The sequence below is a fragment of the Dermacentor variabilis genome, chromosome 3 (assembly GCF_050947875.1).
Source record: "Dermacentor variabilis isolate Ectoservices chromosome 3, ASM5094787v1, whole genome shotgun sequence".
Taxonomy (NCBI): domain Eukaryota; kingdom Metazoa; phylum Arthropoda; class Arachnida; order Ixodida; family Ixodidae; genus Dermacentor; species Dermacentor variabilis.
In genome coordinates, this window is record NC_134570.1 from 144190704 (window position 1) to 144205059 (window position 14356).

The following is a 14356-nucleotide window of genomic DNA, read 5'->3' on the forward strand; positions in this document are numbered from 1 at the left end:
TTCGGGTGACACACCTAAACACGGGCGAAAGTATTTCCAAAACCTGTGTGGATTGTTGGTAATGAAGTCGGGGAATGTTGTGCTGAAATATTGATGTTTTGCATTTTTTAACTTTCCTTTGAAGTCAGCGAGAGCGGAGGTCAGATTGTCTTTCCGAGATTGATTCGGCCCTTTTCTTTTAATAGTATGTCTATGTCTTTTTACTTTACGCTTCGCTTGAAGGACCTCACGCGATATCCATGGGTTTTTCTTTTGTGGTTTGCAACGTTTCATCGGGATGAAGTTTGTTGTGCAGTGTAGCACGATTGACTTAAATTGATGCCACAAAGTGTTGACGTCACAACACGTTTCTGAAGCTGTTTGGAGAAAAGCATCAAACTCGTGTGCCAGGTGAGTGAGAATACAGTCATGAGCTGCTCTGCGAAAATCAAGTACAGCACGCTCCAGGTTTAGCTTCTTTATGTTGCCTTCAAGCGAGAGCTTACATTTAGGTGGGTCGTGGTCCGATATACCACCGACTATTGCCATCTCAATGGCGTGAAGTGGGAAATGGTTACTTATGAGTATGAGATCAAGTATGCTATTCGTAGAGCCTTGTGAGCGAGTTGGCTGGTCGACTACCTGGTTGAGGTTGAAGTTTAGCATTAAATCAGTAAGTACTGCGGATGTGGCTGAAGTGTAGTGCATGGTACTCCAGTTCAGGTCAGGTAAATTGAAGTCCCCCATGAGGATCACTCTACTACTACGAACATGGAATTGCATATACTCCATGGTATGGATCATGTCAGCGAGTCTCCTTGATCGTGTTCGGGCTGCCAGCGCGATCTAATGTCGCGGCACATCAACATCGAGCGTAGTGTGTGCGCGTGGGTGAATGCGGTTGACTGTTCTCGTGAACCGTGGGACGTCGCCACGTAAACTTGAATCATGACGCGCATTGTTGTGTTTACGCCCTTTCGCCTCCGTGCATCGTTAAAGCCCCGTAAGAATTAGGGCGCCCTTATACGAAACGCACGCGGATTGGTCTAGCTATTACTGCACTGTGTTTTGCTGGCGCTCCGTGTATCGCTTCTGGCGTGTTTTTATGCTAATTTGCAGTTGTATGTTTTTCATCAGTAAAATGGCATCGCCGATTACTGAAACTTCTTCGAGTGTAAGGGAAACTTGGAAGGAACGAGCTCGCAGCTGTATGTAATGTACTTTGATGAATTGTATTATACTATTACACTTTATTATTTCATGGCCAGTAGCAGTGGTTATGCAGTATTTGTTTTTAAAAGCAGACTAATGCAGGCACTTAGGAATATATTTATTCACATATGCAATGCACAAAAAGCGATTAGGATATGCACAGTTGGAAATGACTTTTTGGACATATTGTAAAGCGCAGTTAACAACGTGCGCAAACACAGGAAAGTGGGAAAGTACAATTCGCTGCTGAAATTTATTTTTATCGCACGTAACGCAATGCGGATATTTGTCAGCGAGTTAATGCGTTTCTGCCCCACTATTTACTTGCATGCTAGGTCATACTGCACTTGCTAAGTCAACGGGCTCATAATGCGCTAAAATCAATAATCTCCACAAACTTCGGCCGTCAACATTCATGCGCGTGAATGAAATACTATCGCAGCTCTGCACGCACACGTGTATACGTTCTCTCGCACCTTCGTATCGCTCTACGTTACTTTCCTCGCATAGTCGCGCAGTTACCGACGGTTCTGTCTTTCCGTCCGATTCTATGCGACCACATTTATCTTCTGGTTAGGTTTTGTTTGCTGCGCGGAATGCAAAATAACTTCTTGCCGTCCTCCGTCTGATCTCTGCACTCACCCGCACAGCAACAAGGCATTCCGGTGTTTTGCATCCTAGGTCATACTGAGCTATTCAGCGGGCTCATAACGAACTAAAATAAATAATATCCACAAACTTCGGCCATCAACATTCATGCACGCGAGAGAAATACTATCACAGCTCGAAGCTCGACGCATGCACGTGTATACTTTCTATCGCACCTTTGTATCGTTCTGTGTTTCTTGCGTCGCATAACCGTGCAGTTACCGGCAGTTCAAAGTCCTTCCGTCTAATTCTGTGCAAGCATACTTTTCTTCTGGTTAGGTTTTGTTTCCCGCGCGGAATGCAAAATAACTTCTTGCCGTCCTCCGTCTGATCTCGGCACTCACCCGCACAGCAACAAGGCATTCCGGTCTTTTGCATCCTAGGTCATACTGAGCTATTCAGCGGGTTCATAACGAACTAAAATAAATAATATCCACAAACTTCGGCCATCAACATGCATGCGCGCGAGTGAAATACTATCACAGCTCGACGCATGCACGTGTATACTTTCTATCGCACCTTTGTATCGTTCTGTGTTTCTTGCGTCGCATAACCGTGCAGTTACCGGCAGTTCAAAGTCCTTCCGTCTAATTCTGTGCAAGCATACTTTTCTTCTGGTTAGGTTTTGTTTCCCGCGCGGAATGCAAAATAACTTCTTGCCGTCCTCCGTCTGATCTCGGCACTCACCCGCACAGCAACAAGGCATTCCGGTCTTTTGCATCCTAGGTCATACTGAGCTATTCAGCGGGTTCATAACGAACTAAAATAAATAATATCCACAAACTTCGGCCATCAACATGCATGCGCGCGAGTGAAATACTATCACAGCTCGACGCATGCACGTGTATACTTTCTATCGCACCTTTGTATCGTTCTGTGTTTCTTGCGTCGCATAACCGTGCAGTTACCGGCAGTTCAAAGTCCTTCCGTCTAATTCTGTGCAAGGATACTTTTCTTCTGGTTAGGTTCTGGTTGCCTCGCGGGATGCAAAATAACTTCTTGCCATCGTTCGTCCGGTTTCGGCACCCAACCGCAAAGCAACAAGGCTATGCGGCCCTCCCGGAACGTAATTATGGCAGCAATGTGCGTAGCTCCACAGGCGAAACGCGCGCACTTCGCCCGGCACGCAGGAACTTTCATGGCGGCAAAGGGGCGGAGCAAGGTCACATGTCACTGATCACCCTATCGCTGGCGTCGTCGGCTGGACCAAAGCCTGTCTGTACTTTGGAATTATTAAGGAATTTTATTTTCTCGGTGCGCTCAATGCCACCTAGGCTTTCCCTAGCCCCCTTCTGAGTTGTTACTACACAAGGTTGAGATGTCCTCTAGTGAGAAGCAGTTACCGCCACGGAGGAAGGAAACTCAGGAGAGGCCCTGATGTCACTCTTTCTGAAGCTAAAGTGAAGCCGGAAGTTGCCGTTGCTCATGCCGTTGTTCCGCCTCTCGGCCCAGCTCTCCCCTCTTGTTTACCTTTCTCTCGAACTCAGCCGCGCTGCGCGGAACAGGGCTGCTCGGACGTGCGCGCTTTGCAGCAATACTAAACAAAATCATGCAATCGCGATGTCTTAATGCATTACCGCTGCCGAAGTCAGGTTGAAAGAAGTTCATAATGATCTTCGCAAATTGGGCCGTGGGTCGAATCAGCTGCTTTTACCGGCTTTTATGAAAATAAGCATGCTTTATCAGGCCATCCAAATTAGCTATTCTCATCAACAACTGGTACCGGCCGCTGTCCAGTTCTTGCGCGAACTTAAAGAAAGGTCACCTTTATCGCTGCCTTCTACTTGCTTTTCTCTGCTTGGACTTCCTGGGGCTCTCAGACGGTCTTGCGAGCTAGCCGTCTGGCGATACGAAAAAATGTACGCATTCTCGCTGCACTGCAAGAACGCACTGGAGACAGGTACGACACACCGACCCATTTGCGATCCATTCGGAGTTTATGAGCACAAACACATTCTCGCTTGAGGAAAGGTCGTGCTTTATTGAACAAAGTTCGGGTGGCCGCGCATTACTATGACAGCGCGCCGGCGAGGAGGCAGAATGTCATTTCTGACTCCGCGTTTAGGTTCATCGACTGCGGCCTGAGGTGCTTCTTACCACGGCTGGTAAGTGAAGCATCACGTAACCAAATTTTTGTGATAGCCGGCGCACGGTGCAGAACAGTACGCGCGTAGAACCGGACTACGTGCGACCATGGAACAGCCGTTTGATGTGTTCGCAGGCGTACGTTCTGTGGAGCCTTGCTCACTCTTGCAGCGCATCCGTAAATCTTCACTTCCCTGCGCTTCTCGCGCGCACAGATAAGATACGCCTGCCGTAGGGAGGATTCGTTCCTTAAGTCAAAGCAGACGCTTCTTTCCCATCTTCCAGGATGAAGCGTTGGCTGGCAGGCGCACGGTGCCGAGGGCAGCAAAATGCACATATCCTGCCTAACGCTCTATCAGCACGTGTATTAAGGTACACCTGCAGGTCTGCATGAACCTCGAACGCGCTCTGCTTAAAAGACTTCGTGCTGTCGCGAGTACTGCGAGGAACAAGCAACAGTTAAGCAACGTGTTTTAATATTCACTAAAGCAAGTTGCAACTGAACACGAACTATGCATTCAGAATGTACGTCTACGTGCCGCGAATGCACCAAATGCGCTGTCAAAAGCAGGAATCACTGACCTCCAAGGCGTTAATCGTACAGATTCTGAAACCCATCGGTTTCGGCTAGCGATGGCACCTTAGCGTGATTCCGTCAAAAAGGGCAATATTTCCCGCGGACATTCCTGCGTCCGTTGCCATTGCCGTGGCGCGGTACATTGCGTACAGCGTCGCATGCGCCTTCATTTCACGAACTTTAGTTCATCCTGTCCCACCTGGGCACAGCAACATCCGGGAGAGCACGGTCCAGATAACGCAGCGCAACAGAACGCGGAGACCAACGCAAACCTGCCCGCACGGCGCCTTTGCCACGGTACGAAACCTACGGAGCAACATGTGTGAGCGCCCAGGACCAAAACAAAGCCGCCATTGTGGCCCGAAAGGCGTGGCCGCTACGGCAAAGAAATAAAAAATCAGCAAAAAAAGAGGAGAGCGCACTACGTCACTTCCTCCACACTTTTCTCCTAGCGCGCGGAGGGGGTAGGGCCTCTCAGTTTTCTTCCTCCATGGTTACCGCGCTGCACTGAACACCCCCCCCCCCCTCCCTTTCAACCCCAATTACAGTGAACTAGAAGTATTCAACCCCCCAATATTTTCTAGTGCACTGTACCCCAATCAAGAATCTCTCTCTCTCCTAGGTGGCGCTGCTTTTCCGCACGCTCTGCGCACACCTTCCTGCTTTTCCCGGCGTGGGATTCTCTTCTCCCCCTCCACCCAGCCGCCTTCCTACTCCGGCGTTCGCCTCCTTCGCGTTTTTTTTAAAGTTTCTTTAATTATACAATACTGCGGACTCATGGTCCAAGCAGGGTGGGCATTTTCATTGTGGTGTCGGGTGGGTCTGCTAGTTAAGGGTGACAAATATGTCGATGCATCTAGCGCCAGTATCGTTTACAAGGGTTGGGAAAGAAATGCTGAAAATTTATTAAAAATAAATATTACGGCCTTTCTCTGAATACGCTCAAGACAATCAATGTTACGCTTCGTATGAGGTATCCATATAATGCACGCATATACCAGTCTTCGCTGTACAAGAGCAGTATAGCAGAACAGCTTAACATTAGTAATAGCAGTTTTAAGTTTATGGTTAAGGACACAAAACTCGCGAAAGTTGGATGAACAAACATTATCAGTATGAAGATTTCAAGACAGGTTTGAAGTTAGCGTTACACCGAGATATTTATAACTTCCTTGTAATGATGGAGGCCCTAATATGTAGGTATATGACAGCGGATTTTTTGGCTACTTATTGGAAGGCAGACACATTTGCTCGTGTTAAGGGTCAATCCCCATTTTACAAAACACCATTGATGTATATTGTCCAGACTAGCGTTGAGATCGTTGTAGTCGTTAGTGGAACTAATTTAGCAAACTTATCATAGCTGCTTTTACTGGTGGGCCAGTTGCGCATGTCCGAAAAAATGTTTAGTTTCACGGTTTCCTTACATACAGGTTACGTGGGCGCGGCTACGAAAATCTTGCACCACTAACGAAGGGCTACTTACGACATTACGTAGAATCAAAAATAATTTATTTTCATTTGTTCGGCTTATTCGTGCACCAGCTACCTGTACGTCTTACTAAAGGGAAGCTTTCTTAGCCTCTTCCTTTGACTTTCCCACTGCTGCTGTTGCTGCGGGCTGCTGTCGCGCACACCGCCTCGGGGGTGGTTCACAGCCTGTATATATATAAGACACGCGAGTTCGAGAGCAAAGGCGACGGGAGAAACTAATTTTCACCCCGCCGCGTCGAATGCGCATAATATCTTCTGGTGCTCCCTGGCCGTCGCCACATCAGACGTTTGCCAGCTGTAATTATAAGTGGCTCCCACAGAAGCAGTGCAGAAACTGCAGCGCTTGCCTTTCTACTAACATCTGAGGCCAGAGGGGACGCAGATAGAACTGTAGGGAGGAGAAGAGGAGAAGGAGAAGAGGCAGTTTCCATATAAGAGAAGGGGGGAGGTGACGTGAGAAGGCAAGGAAACTTCACAGGGGTTCCGAAGAAACAGGATAAGCTTAAGATCAAGGTACGGTACAGTACGTTGGTGCTATTTCTGAAAAACGAACGCCATGCATATATGTGAATTGGGAAAATTACGCAGGGGGTGCAGAAGCAGTGCCGCATTAATTAAAGCGCTCCGCAGGGTCTAGGAGAGACTGCGGAAGCGCTCGACTGGCAGATCAACACTTCTGTGCCCGCCGGGTTAGGTTTACGGCTATGATATTGCTAGAGGTCGCGGATTTGATGCCAATCGCGGCTGCCGCATTTTGACGGGGGAAAAATAGGCAACGCACGTGCACTTAGATTTTGGGACACGTTAAAGGCATCACGGTGTCAAAATTAATCCGGACTCCGCCACTACGGCTTGCCTCATAATCTTAGTCTGGTTTTGGCACGTACAACCCCATAATCCAATTCCAGTTTATTACTTCTGCCACAATGCGATGTGCCATGTAAGGAAATGGCAATGCTCAACCCTCTCAGAGGTTATAAAATATGGTGCACAACAACGTCTTAAGCAAACACCTCTCCCAGTGTGTCCTGTGTACTACGTAGACAAACAGCAGTGGTGCGCGCAAGGTAACGTTTAACATCAAGTCATCACTTTCGTGTTTGCGCAAATGATGAAGAAATTAAGTTTAGCCGTAAATATTGGCGTAAATGTTGAAGAAATTAAGCTTTAGCCGTCAATATCACCGCTCTATATAGTCAAAGCATTCAGCGCAGAAAGATTCGCTTACATCTATTACTACAGCGCGTGGGATCTGTATAATCTTTTTTTTTATATAGCGTTTTCCTGATTTCGCAGGACAAACAAGCGAGGAGGGACTGGCTCGAAAATTTGTAACCAATCAAGTCCCACTAATGTGGAAGTGGAACAGAAACACAGTGAACCAGGAATGAATAAAGAATAAATACTATTTCACGACACCATTTTTATTCAGGCACCTCATTTTCAGCATAGCCGCCTGGTTGCGGCTCGGGCTGGGATGCGCCGCCTTGTTCTTCTGGCACATTCTGTTCTTCTCCAACTTGGGGGATTTGTGGGGCTTCAGCAGGTTGCTGCTCTGGCTGTTCCGGCTGTGCTTCAGATTCTGGTTGAGGTCCTGCTTCTGGCTGTTGTTCAGGCTGTGGCTCTGGCTCTGGCTGTCCCTCTGGTTGTGCTTCAGGCTGTGGTTCAGGCTCTGCTTCTGGCTGTGGCTCCGGCTGTGCGTCAGGTTGTGGCTCAGGCTGTGCATCGGGCTGTGGCTGCGCTTCTGGCTCTGGCTGCGCTTCGGGCTGAATTTCCGGCTCTACCTCAGGCTGTGACTCGGCAGGTGCCTCACCGCCTTCCGTTGCCGCACCTTCCGGTGCAGGTTCCGGTTCAGGTTGTGTATCGGGTTCCACTCCAGGTTGCTGTTCAGGTTCCGGGGCAGGTTCGGGCGCAGCAGATGTTTCTGTAGCAACTGGGTATTCGGGCTCGGCTTCAGTGACAGGCTGTGCTCCTTCGGCTTCGCTTCCACCCTGGGATGCCGGAGGCTCTGTGCTTGTCTCTGGCGTCGGTTCGGGTCGGCCCCTTCCGGCAAATTCCGTGTCTGGCCGCGAGACGGACCACGTTGAACTGCCTACCACGCATCGTCCATTTTGGCACTTTCCAGTACCGCGGAAGAGAGCCTGTACGAAGTGGAAGAAGGTACGGCGTCTGTAGATTGCTGGAGCAATGAAAAACTCCGACAGCATCTTCCGGATGGGAATTAATATTTCCGTGCTGGCTATCCTCCATCATCTATGTCTATTTCCGCTAGTTCCATGTTACTTGAACACTGCTAGATACATTAAAACTGGTCCCACCATTAGGAGACAAACATTCGGGCCTAAATTACTGCTGCACATTAAGCAGAAGGTTCCACTACTGCCGCCTAGGTTCCACAACGAAAAAAGTTTGTAACGAATACGAGTAACCCGCAAGGTGCGGAGGCCACTGCATAATTGTTTACTGCGTGATTTAGGTCTTAATTTCTTCATGACATTTATCCCTTGGCCGACTTTCCAGAGGAGTACCTAAATTGTGACAGTTCCTGTCGCAAGCTTTACGAAGAATACTGAATTTATCAGCGACGCACACACGCTTCAATCATATGGGTTGCCGGTTCTCTAGTTCGCTCTCTTTCATATAGAAATAATATGCGAACCTACGAGTTTATCAATAGTGTTGGAGAAGTCGTAAACATAACCATCTAACCTCTGGCAATACGCCTCTTCATTTTAAAATTCTTACGGAGAATATGCGGAATGGTATGTCTCACAACTGGCCATATTTAAAATAAAATGATCGAACTCCAAAGTAGAGAATAACGGAGAACCTTTCGAGGGGAAACTGCCAACACAACGGAATGTTAAGCCACGTCATGCAAGTGACCAAAAACAATAATTTTGTGTGACAGTTACAGCGGTGACACATAATAATCGCCTGTCTTCCTGCCTTATGTTTAACTACGTATAAACCCCCGCCAAATCAGCAGTGTAGCACAGTTTTATTACATGCAAACAATTTAAGGTACTTTTATTTCTTTAATAAGAAAATATCTTTTTCAACAGCTTTTGACTGCTCAGTTGTGTTCGTGCAAAGGAATTTTCGGCCATAGAATGAGGCATATAATATCCCAATTATTATTTGTGAATTAGTTGTGTACAGTTCTTTTTACAATGGTTGCTCCATATTGATTGTTCTACACCACTCAGAGTGCAGGAAGTAATTTGTGCGAAAGTAAAGCAGAGAGCAGTTTTAGATCACCATAATCCGGTCTTTGAACTTTGCTTTGATCGTGTAACAGCAGGGCATATTTGCTAGGCTATTTGGAACATGGTGAACTAGGAGAGAAACCATCGAAAGAAACGCATACGCCGGAACGAAGGATTTCACGGGACGATGTTGGTCTAACAACTGAACTTTATTGTTTACTTAAGCCTTGAAGGTCTCACCTAGTTTTATATTTCTCGCCAAGTCCCACCAGGGTTATATGGCATCCCCACAAACTAATCTTAGGAACAGCCTCGAGTCAGTGCGCAACAACGCATTACGTTTAAGCTTTGAACTAATGGTTTATTCTTAACCTGCTTGCTGTACGGAGAGAGCTCTCACGCCTGTCAATTTCATTGTTCCATATTCCGTAGTAACTATATATTTTTAATGGCGCATATTCTACTGGCACGTGATCGCACTTCACAAGAAGCGTTGACAGCTGCTACAATGTTTGCCCGATATTTTCACGGACGAATAAATATCAAAACTCGCCGTTAGCTTTATTACTTACACAGCGGGACTCATACTGATCCAGAATTGGCAGCATAAAATAGTATTCAGTCACTTAAAGACGATGTAGAAGCCAGTATCTTTCCATTGGTATCGTAATGTGTCGAATAATTATTTCGGTACCGTCATTTTTAACACAACGCGGTATTGTATGGAAGATATAAGGCCGATCCCGTGTTATATGGGCCTTATCTGTACTATATTTGTATTCAAGTTCAATATTCAAGAGCAAGTGACCAGAGCTTTGATGTTCCGTTAGCTACTTCATAATAAATTATTTAGGCGCATGCATTAAAATAAATTCAGATGTGTACCTTCGCCGTCCTCCACCATTACCCCTTATGCAATTCCCATCAGGGCTCTTAGCATACTTAGCAGATAAAAATTAATGTGTTTATTGTATGCCCTAATTATTGACTTCTACAGCACTGCGCCACCACTACTTCTGGGATAGGCAACTGAGCACGTAGCACAATGAAAACAAAAACAATTAATAAACATTTCTCTACAACAAAAAAAATGTATCGTCTAATAAGGTCATGCATTTGATGATACCATAATAATCAGTACAAGGACACAAGGACAGGTAAAATTATTAAGCAGCATGTGAACCAATGTGTCGTAGATTGGCAGTTTTAGTATATACGAGTTCTGGTGGGAATAAAGTGTATCGCATATAATGCATGACCATGTTTGCCATTGATCAATCCAAACAATATTTATTTACATTAAAAAAAGTTAAGTTCACTGGCTCACTATCCCTTTTGCAATCAGGCTTGGTCACTGGAAAGCAACTGTTTGGTTAGCGCGATACCCATGCCACAGATAACAGCGTTGCCTGCTCTGACCTCTTTTGCTTATGCCAGTGCACAGGTCATACAGATTGATTCATGTGGTTGAACGTGCCGAGGCGACAGCGTGGCTATGAGAGAAACCAGATTGGAGCACTTCGGAAATTTTTTTTTTAAAGCCGTGGTTCTTTACCGTCTAACTAAGGCAAAGCGCACGAAAGCCTTTCTATTTCGACACCATAAATAGTTGACCGCCAGTGCCGGGGATCGAAGCAGTAACCTCAAGGTCATCAGCAAAATGCAATAACCGATGAGCTACCGAGGAGGATGTACAGCTTGTACTAGGGTTGCATTACGTACAACTCCTCACTGGCCCTGGAACAACGGGCACTTACAGCACAGGGCTCGCCGTCAGCTTCGTTAACAGCACGGACTGGCCATCCTTTGCAGAGGTACCGGCACCGGACTCGGAAGGGCTGGAACAAAGACGCACACTTGTTATTGAAGACGTCATATGCGGATCCGCATATGCATGGAAACATATTCATTTATTGTACATTGATTTGCACTGTTGCACAAATTTTAATGAAGGAATGTGAATAAACCGCACAAATTTATTTTCTGAAAGTTGAAATACTACACCAACAAATGTCAGCAGGGCTTATCGCAAGAACGAGCCTTGCACTATTGTCTAATGTATGCAAGCTTCTCTGTCTATGACGTAAGTTGCATAATAACTAAATAGTACAATGTTGCGAGAGAAGGTATGTCATTTGATGCAACGATACTTTCCAAATACCATACTAGGGCGCTGACAAGTGCGTTTTTCATTGAAACATATTGAAGCATAAGTATGATAACACGTTACTTAGACGTCAAAGTGGTACTACCTAGCTAAGTACGTGTTTACGATAGATTTAGGCAGTAGTTGAAAAATGATGGTATATATCAAAACGTGCATGATATTGGATGCACGTTTTATGGGTCCGGAGCAACGCTACGTACGAGTTGGAGATTGAACGCTCTTTCACATCTTGCATCGCTTTTGCCGTAGTTATTCCAGCTCGGCCATTCTGCAACGACAGAAATGCAGAGTCAAAATAATGATAATACTTAAAAACGTTATACACATGATAAAATTGTTTTAGCGCACTTCGGAGTCTTATTTACTTATAGAAACATTCTTTAGTTAGGACGAGGACTATGTGCGGCCAGATGTAACACATCAAGCAGTCGTGAATGATTCCAGGACACTTTTTTGCTTGTTTCCACAAGAGCATGCAATAAATACAGTTCTATAAGGTGAGCTTAAAAATTCTGACCATTTTTGGGAACATTTGCTTGGAGCGCCCAAAACCTCCCCGTCTGCTCCACATTTTCAAAGACGCTTTGTGTACAAAACAAGTCCCTAACCCGCTAAACGAACCGAATTTCAGCGCGTGATGATACAGGTTTCTGCAGCGTACAACGGAAGAACTGTGGATAGCCTACCAAATGGAATGTACTAGCGCTTAGATTTATTAGAAACGTTACATCAACAATTGAGGTTTCGCATTGGAAATAAAATGCACTAATAGGTTGGCTTTCCATGTAAAGCTTACGCCAAGAGATACATAATCATTATTTGATTTCAGCAGTGTCTCCTTCATGAAAAAGTAGGCGCATCTAAGAGGTCAGCGTTGCTGGTAATAATAGAGCCTGCCAGAAAAAAAATTTTTTTCTTGCAGTGCACCCCAATGAGTGATTGCTTTCTGCCTTTTTTATACAACGTGCATTGTTCGGTCTTCCTTTCATGCAATGACATACTTCAATAAACGTTTTATTAGTGTTAAAAGGGGCCTCACGGACAGCGGATTATACCTGCATAATTTTCTTTGAGACGGCGTAGTACTAGAGATTATTAAAAGAAAATGTACTGCCATATGAAAGCAAACAATCGCTTAAATGCTACGGGTAAAAGAAATGAACCTAACGCTACACATTGGGGCCCCCACGGGTCTCCTGTTCAGAATGGAGAGCAACGCGAGAAAGTAAGACAGTAGGATTGTCGCAATGCGTTTGTTGTCAGTATTGTATATCCTGCACACGGCCCAAAAGAAATGGCAATGATAAGCGCTTCTCGGTCCCGGATACACCTGCAGGGTTTAAGTAAACACAGCAAGTGCTACAGTGTATTGCTCCATGAAGTCGTTCTAACTTGTTTTGTTTTTCCTATTGTCGCGAAGATCTGCCTTAATCCATCTAAAAAGATTGCGTGTCTCGCCAATGCAGAACTTGAGATAACCATTTCACGATATCTTTTATATAACCAATGAAGAACTAGAGAGAGAAAGAAAGAATGGGCAGTGAGTGACAGCGCGCGATAGTGACAGACATGAACAATTTAAGGTTACTGTCTTTCTGTGAATGAGTTTCAACTTTCTTGTGTACACAAAGGGAATTTTATACGATACCTGCCAAACATGTATATGCGTACCACGCAGAGAGGGATAGGGGGGAGGGGTGCGCTTACCCTTAAGGAATCGGGGCTCGCTTGCGTTTTTTCTTGATTTTTTTAGAATTGCTATTCGCAGACGAGCTTTGAGTACCGTAGGCGATTATGCCCAAATAAGCAGTAAGGCGGGCAGAAAGGAACAGGCGAGTGAGTGAGAACAGTCGTTTCCCTCTGAGCAATACCTAAAACGATGAAAATTTACTCACTGTGCGATTCTTCAGAGTAGGTGGTCGCTACTACTCCCAGCAGGAGCCCGAGCAGTAGAGGAATGCTCATGGTGGGAAATCCTTGTCCGGAGTGAACGAAGGAGGGAGTGCCGTCGGTACTTATACGGCACGTCTCGTGGATGCGACATCCGGTATTCGCTACGGGAAGCTACGGTAGGCGCCCACCCTTTTCTCTTCCGGACAGACGATAATATCTGCAAACACTATAGGTCGGACGCACTGTGTAAGTCCTAAATGTGCCCTGGATGTTTCAATGCGTGGCGATCTCCTGGAAGCGCGTTGCGACATGTTCGATGTCACAGCGGACGTTACCTGCGTGGTTTTTGTGTTTTCAGTCTTGCACGCAGTTCCCGAAGTTTTCTTGAGGCACTGGTTTTCATGGCTTTCCGATGTCGCTGAAAGAACTGAAAGAAAAGCGTTAATAATTTCCTGCAACCTCTAGCATCAGCAGCAATAGCTTCTGGTGAAACTGCATGTCGAATATGTGGACTGCCCAACTGGAATCAATGTAACTGAATCTGCGTTCAGAAATATATTCTTTTCTGGGTTCAGCGTATGCAGTGTTGTGCGCTATTACATTTTGCTCGTGCTATTTTCTTACCATCGTTCTAATTTTCTGTCAAAACACAATTTCTTGATAATGGCATTGCATCTCTTCGAAACATCTAGTTTTGCTTTTTTTGGTATTTTGAAGTCGAACTGCACAGAGGCACGGCCACTCCTTTTGCAGTTAACTGTGGTTTGTGTGTAGCCTTCGTGCCTGACTAGACTTGTTAACTAGTTGGTATAGGCAGAAAGACATTTTCCCACAGAAATGAAGCGCAAGTAGGAAAATGTGACATGAAGATACAATGATAATGACATATTCGAAATACTAACTTCCTTATTAACGATAACGAGGTGCGCTGAAATTGTCACAGGACCTGCTGCCATGAAAAGAACAGCTTAATTGAACGCTACACGGGCTGCCGCAAAATCTAATTCTTCAGCCATACAGTGGTGCCTAAGTGCACATAATGCAGCTGGTACGCCTTATTGTGTGTAGTAAACTACCGCTGTTAAGGCGACA

General features: G+C 45.7%; 1 protein-coding gene and 1 long non-coding RNA gene across 2 annotated transcripts in view; one reads left to right on the forward strand and one right to left on the reverse strand.

The window, feature by feature from the left end:
- The window catches only part of LOC142574240 (uncharacterized), a 77459-nt gene that overhangs the window by 29203 nt on the left and 33900 nt on the right, over positions 1–14356 (forward strand). The window lies entirely within an intron of this gene.
- LOC142576356 (uncharacterized) lies at positions 7384–13375 on the reverse strand. The gene is made up of 4 exons (XM_075686457.1): positions 13267–13375; positions 11572–11639; positions 10962–11042; positions 7384–8136 (listed from the first exon to the last, which is right to left on the reverse strand). The coding sequence occupies exons 1-4, from the start codon at positions 13334–13336 to the stop codon at positions 7420–7422; spliced, it is 936 nt and encodes a 311-aa protein (XP_075542572.1). The 5' UTR covers positions 13337–13375; the 3' UTR covers positions 7384–7419.